The 6,534-nt window shown below is 44.0% G+C and overlaps 1 protein-coding gene across 1 annotated transcript; it reads right to left on the bottom strand.

The window, feature by feature from the left end:
- Positions 1 to 1,187: 1,187 nt before the first annotated feature.
- LOC149313249 (uncharacterized protein F54H12.2-like) lies at positions 1,188 to 5,419 on the bottom strand. The gene is made up of 2 exons (XM_089527264.1): positions 5,129 to 5,419; positions 1,188 to 2,423 (listed from the first exon to the last, which is right to left on the bottom strand). Exons 1-2 carry the CDS (start codon positions 5,417 to 5,419, stop codon positions 1,188 to 1,190), a joined length of 1,527 nt encoding a protein of 508 aa, XP_089383390.1.
- Positions 5,420 to 6,534: the final 1,115 nt, after the last annotated feature.

Below are 6,534 nucleotides of genomic sequence, written 5' to 3'. Positions count from 1 at the left end.
CTCATGTAAAACAGAAGGAGGCAGAGAAACAAAGTTTAAATCTGTTTCTACCCGAATCCCCTTCTGAAGAAGTTGTGATGAACTCCCCTGATGGCATGATTCAAGAAGTGTTGGACAATCTGCCTGTCAGGTACAAAAATAATGCAAGATTGTTACTAAACAAAATGAGTCAAAACAAAAATGTTTCTTCGTGGGATGACAAGGGCGTCTTTGTGTATAAAGGAGAATCTGTAACTGGATCTAATATATTGGACTTAGTCAAAAGTATAATACAGCCTCATGCTTTACCAACCAAACGCCTCCCCAAAGGCTGGGATGTTTTTTTGAGGGCCATGGCTGAAATAAACGCTCCAACTTCTGTGGTGGGTAACACTGCCAATAGAGAACTTTTGAACCGTTTAAAGAACCCTGAAGATTCTTTGTCACTTACACCTGTACTGTCACACAGATCTTTTAAAAAACAACGGCATGCTGCTTGTACCTGGCTCACTTTATAACGCCGCTATTTTTTAGAAAAAGAAATAGAAATAAAAGTCTTCTTTTTAAACTATTTGATAGTCTGTGAGTGTTTTTTTAAAATGAAAATAAAAGCCAGGACACAGATTATGTTTTAATAAAACCCTCTGAGGGGGTGTGTTTATTAGGAAATGCGGTGGTGAAATTCATTACAGGATACACATCCCTGAGTAGTCTGGAACATGTCTGAGACAAGCCCGGGCAAGTTCTTCTTCTTTTTCACAAACTGTACAACCATCTCATCGTTTTTTTCCAAATTGTGAGAATATAGGTCTTGAATATTTTTAAATGTCAGGCCCTTGCCGCGCTGTTGCAGAAAAAACACACAATGATATCCACAAACCACAGAGTCTGGGGCTTGTACTGGATGACCCTGAAACACAGTTTTGTAGCCATTTTTTCTTAAAAAATTCATGATTGTTTTAGGAAACAGAGGGTGGTCTGGAGGGTGTCCGTAGGAGTCAAAAAATTCGCCATTTTTTTCTTCTGTCAAGTATATAGCAAGCCAATGTTCTCCTGGAAGGTTGTGAGGATGGGTGTTTATGACCAAGCTCAGGGGCCTTTGCAGCAGCTTCTTTCTGGGGAGCATGTCACAGGGGAAGACTCCATAGAAGCTCTTCCGAGTATAGGGGTCAGAAGTCAGTATGCGGGTTAACTGCAGGCTATCCATGTTACATATAATCAAACAAGACATTTCTTCGTTGATTTATTTCTATCACATTGTCAAAAACTCCATAAACAACCATATTGACAGTGGTTGGCAGGGGCCTGGCAAAACGCAGCTCTGCCCTCAGGTTTCCAGTTTTAATCAAAGAGTAGTGGTCACCTCCTTCTTGATCTGGAGTCAGGTCAAATGCAAAAAGTGTGTAACCTCTTGCATATTCTTCACGGTTAATTAAAAGAGACCTGTCTTTCATATGCTTGCCCGCCGTTTGTACCAAACTCATATACTCTCGCACACAGTTTCCCTCTTGAAAATCGGGCTGAAACGGTTTCATTGGATTCTGTTCTCCATCCAGGTAAAGGGCCGCAAAATTAATATCATAATGTTTAAAGTTAAACGGATTTTTGTTGTAAATACCGCTAAAGGCATCATTGTCCACCAGGCCTATAACCACCTGTTTAGGTAATTGTCCCAGAAACAGGTTCTCCTGATTAGAGACGCGGCTGCCTCTCGGGATGCTGAACACTTTCATACTCACACGATCCACAGGATATTTGGCATTGGAAGTCAACAGTCCTTCGGCGTGTCCCAGGCGGACACCAGGGGACACCCTCACCTTTTTGACAAAAAGGGAGGCTGATAGAATTTGCAGTTTGTACTGCCTGTCTGCAGCATCGCTCATTAAGCAGAAAGCATCTTTGTTGCGGGTGAGTTTAATTTTCACATCAACGCCATTTAGCAAAAGCTTTTCTTGAAAAAACAGGTCAGCATGGAGATGGCCCAGCAAGTCTATCTTTCTACTTGCAGCCGTCAGGGCTGCTCTTTTAACAAAACCTTCATTATCCCCATCCAGCTCAGCTGATTCATGCTCTCCAGCTGTATCTTTATAAAACAGGCCTGCAGAAAATTGAGTTGCTAGAGTGTCATCGCTGTAGTTTAACACAGATTCAATGAATGATCGGTAAGGATAACAGTTATTACTCTGGCTGACGAGACGATCTGCTATAGTAATATCAACCTGACTGAAAATGGAGGCTATTGGATAATTCACCAGCCCTACCTTGGCATCTTCTGCAAGGTTTGACCCATCTTCATTCACTATTTTACAGGTCAAATAGAGGAGCGTGTTGTTCAGATCCATATAGTCCTCACCATTCCCGGCAATGAAAAAGTCAAGTGGGGCAGATTCTGTAAGAGCAGTCAGTGGGGGAACCTCAATAAACACACTTCTCTCAATACTGGTCTGAGTAGGCCCAATGTGGAATAAATCTAATTCAGATTTAGTGCACTCTTCAGAGCCACAATGGATAAAGGCCATGATGCTGGTTTAAAAGATGTCCCTCTTAGCCAGAGCCCTCTGTCGCTTTCGCACAGCTCTCCGCTTCTGAGTTTTCTTTTCTTGTGGGACTTTTCTTTTAAGGGGGTGGGGAGGGCCTGTCAGCCTCGCCTGTGATGCTTTTCTTTTTAACCCCTTCCTTCTTTTAATGTACATCAGGCCCGATCCTTCTTGCAGATTTGGAGGTGTCACTCTATTTAGAACTGCCTCAGTCACCTTGCCAGCAACATCTTTGGCAATATTACGAAAAGCTGTTTTTGCGTGAGGTTTAATAATGTCCAGGCCTCTTCTTAAAAGCGGTACAGCTTTTCGAAAAAGGCCTCTGAAAATCCCACCAAGCCCTGCCCCATACATTTGGGGGACACCCTGATATCCAGGAAGGCCATTTCCAGCCTGGGCTCTGTAATAATTTCTGTAAAGGGCTGGGTCCCCATATGATTTTACGATCACCATTTTTTTTTTTTTAAAGATGCAGAGTTCTCCTGGGCCGGAAGTGAAGCTTCACAATCACCTTTCCAAAGCGAAATGGGACTTTTTTGTTCTGATCTGTCTTTATCTCAACAGTGATGGTGTCAACATGGTGCTTGCTTACAGGAATGTAGTGAGGCTTGTCATAACAAATATTGACACGCTCATTATTCTGTCCTTGCACAGGTACGCAGCGTAGCAAAGGCACATAGACGTCCCCAACTATCTGGTGCTCCACAATATCTGTGTAAACATATAAACTGGTGAAACCCCCAGTGATGTCTGCTGCGAAAGGCAGGATTTTGACATGATGGTTGGGAAACAGCCCTAATATGTAGGATAATTCTGCACCAACCATCAGTGTGTATGTGCCATCTGTTTCAAGCCAAACCTTTCTGGACACTTGGTCATACCGCAGAACCACTTCTGGGGGATCATTGTGTGTTTTTATAAGGCTGTTCATGTGTGCAAGTAGTTCAGGGATACTTGAATAATAGCCCCGTTGTAGAAGGTAACGCCACCGCCTTTTCCCGTTTGCAATTTCAAACCACACATCAGAAGTTACAGTGTTCCAACTATGAGGGTACTGTATCTCAGCCAGGCCTACCTCCCACTCCCCAGGAAGCTCCAGAGGTCTTGCGACAGAGATAGTAAAACTTGAGATCGTGTTCTCTGGAAAAACATCTGCACAGGCATTACTTGGAAGTACAACATAAAAGCTACCATCCCCCATTGTTCCACCTCTTCACCAGCAGCTATTACACAGGTTTGCCAACTTCAGAAGCAAGAACCCAACTGTTGAATTTGCTTGGCCATCCTAGCCATTTCACTAGGTAATGCTTCTTTCTACCCTTCCCTTTTGTAGCTAGAATTTTCTCAATCCTGTATACCTGGTCCTCTGCAGTGTTAATCTTTTGTAATTCTTCAGGATAAAAGCTGCCAACCACAGTTTCACCATCATAATCTTTCAGAAGAAACACAGGCCTTTCTGCTTTTCTGATGACATGGTCCACAATGAATACCTCTGTAGTAAAATTCTGTTCATAGCCCTTAGCAAATATTCCCTTGCTTTTAGAAATCCTAACGTGGTCTCCTTTTTCTGAGCACTGGCACTTCCTGTTTTCTTTTGACAGGGGTCCCATAAACTGTTTTCCACACTGCTAGGTCATTGGAATCATTGACATCAACAGGCCTTGCTTTGATAGTACGGTGAAAACTATGATTATAACTTTTTATAAACAATGGGAGGGCATCAATATAGGTGAAGGTGTTATTGGCTGTGAAGTACCTCCACATTTTTGTTTTTAAAGTTCTGTTAAACCGCTCCACAACTGCAGCTTTAACTTCATTATTGGTGACAAAGTGATATACCCCATGTTGTTTTAAAAGGCTACTTACAGGCTTGTTTAAGAACTCGGAGCCACGATCTGTCTGTAACTTAACAGGTTTTCTGTTATTTTCTGAGAAAATAGTATTAAAGGCTCCTGACACTTCTCTACCTGACTTATCCTTCAGAGCCACAGCCCAGGCATATTTTGAAAGGATATCTATCACGGTTAAAATGTACTTGTAACCCCGATTATACTTAGAAAATTGTTGCATGTCAACTAAATCAGCCTGCCATTGAGAATCCACTTTAGATACAACAGTCTTGTTTCTTTTAAAACGGACCCTGGCTGGCCTATGTAGTGTATAACTGTCCTGTTTGGAAAGCCATCCAACAACCTCCCCCTTCCGGATGGTTTTGTTCTGCTTTTTGGCCTCTAGAAAGAGGGGATGAACACCGCCAAAGCTTCCAACTTCTTCAGGGTCGTAGTATATTTTCTTTAGGATTTTTTCATGTTCTGACATTTTGTCAGCTGCTGTAAATATGAACACGCAGGTATAGATCAAACCATTTTTATTGCAAATTACACAGAGCATATCTAATCTTCAGGCTTGAAGGAAACACATGAAACACAGGATATGTTTACATTCTGAGAGTTTCCGAACTGAAGATTCTTCACGTCACTTTCATGCACACCAGCCTCCTGTTGGCAAAAACATTTAAAACATCTTTTAGTAAAAAACCTCTGCATGCAATGCACCCCCCACCTCTCTCTTTCTTTAAAAAAAAACAGCCACTCAATACAAAAAACTCTTACCGGTAAGCTGTCATAAACTGCATCTGTCTTTTCAGAGTTGTCCCCCAAGGCAGCCTCCATCAGGTCATCAAGGAGTGATTGGTTAGCCGATCCAGCTGTGTCAGGCTCTCCCACAGAGCTCTCAATCTTCTGTGGGGCTGCTTTACTAAACACACTGCCATCTAGCTCTTCTGGATCAGAAATCAGAGGTCTTTCCCTCTTCGGGAAAAGTGCTTTCAGATCACAACCGCAATCACACTCTAGGTCAGATCCATTATCAAGGCCATCTATACCCCCGTCCGGCGAGCTCATGGTTTTAGCCCCAGCCTCTTGGCCTGCTGAAAAAACAAACACGGGGGAATCCTTCACGGTGGTCTTTTTCTTACCAGCACGGGTTTTCAGGTCTGCAGGAGTTAGCGAGAGAGGCTTCGTAAATTCTGCCCAGCCTTCCTTAAGCAAGGGTACCGGGGGTTTGGAAAAACCCATAGGTCCTGGCAGTAGCGGGGGGAAAGAGGTGAATCTAGGGGCGGCCTTCCTTGCAGGTTGCTTTTTTCTTGCTGCAGATGGCCTGGAAAAACCGCCAGAGCTTGGAATAGCGGTGGTTGACTCCATGCTGTCTTCCCTGAACATGTCTGGGCTTGCCCAAAGGCTTCCTGTAGCGTTGCTAAAACCGTCTTCTGATTGGCCCTTTTGAATCATCATGGTCACATGAGTCCCTTCAGACGCTCCACCTACAGGCGGGGTTTCATGCTGGGGTGGGGCCACAAGCGGGGGGCGTGGCCGGATATCCGGGGAGGGCAGGACTTCCGGCAGAAGGCCGGATATCCGGGGAGGGCGGGACTTCCGGCAGGAGGCCGGATATCCGGTTAAGGCGGGACTTCCTGTTAAGGCGGGACTTCCGGGGCGGGGCACCTGTCAGTGGGCGGGGCTTATGAGTTTGACGAGAGGTGCCACCCTTTACTACTGGTGTCTTCCTGCATGGCAGAAGAGGGTTGAACCTCAACTACTGAGGATTCTCTTTATGAAAGTTTCCCAACACTACTTGGGGTCTCTTCCAGTTCTATGTTTCTATGATTCCATGATTTTGAATAGATGCATAATGCTACTATGGGAAATCAGGAGACACTTGAAATGGATACATGAATCAAATCTGCAAGCTGCAGGCTGCTGTTGCAAATGCACACATGAAGGAAGGCATTGCTGATCTTGTGGACTGCTGGCAGTGCAGTGGACCACCAGCTGATATTTGCTGAGGAAGTCTCCAACCCACTCTAAATTTGCAGTCCTGCAACAAAAAAAGAAAGAAAGGAAGGAAGGAAGAAAGAAAGAAAGAAAGAAAGGAAGGAAGGAAGGAAGGAAGGAAGGGATATTCACAAAGAACAGCAACTAGTTATAAGTGTTGTAGCTGAACGAGGCAACAGATGGAA

This window comes from Sceloporus occidentalis, unplaced genomic scaffold, assembly GCF_023333645.1.
Source record: "Sceloporus occidentalis isolate IW3139 unplaced genomic scaffold, rSceOcc1.0.p SCAF_5, whole genome shotgun sequence".
NCBI classification, from domain to species: domain Eukaryota; kingdom Metazoa; phylum Chordata; class Lepidosauria; order Squamata; family Phrynosomatidae; genus Sceloporus; species Sceloporus occidentalis.
The sequence above is the reverse complement of the archived record's forward strand: the minus strand, read 5'-3'. Positions and strand labels throughout refer to the sequence as shown.

What these genes read in the sequence shown, in the direction of transcription:
- LOC149313249 (XM_089527264.1), bottom strand. Translation starts at nt 5,419, where the DNA reads ATGAGCTCGCCGGACGGGGGTATAGATGGCCTTGATAATGGATCTGAC. An exon ending in CAGTTTATGACAGCTTACCG is followed by an intron (nt 2,424 to 5,128) that starts GTAAGAGTTTTT and finishes GGGCCTACTCAG; the next exon opens with ACCAGTATTGAGAGAAGTGT.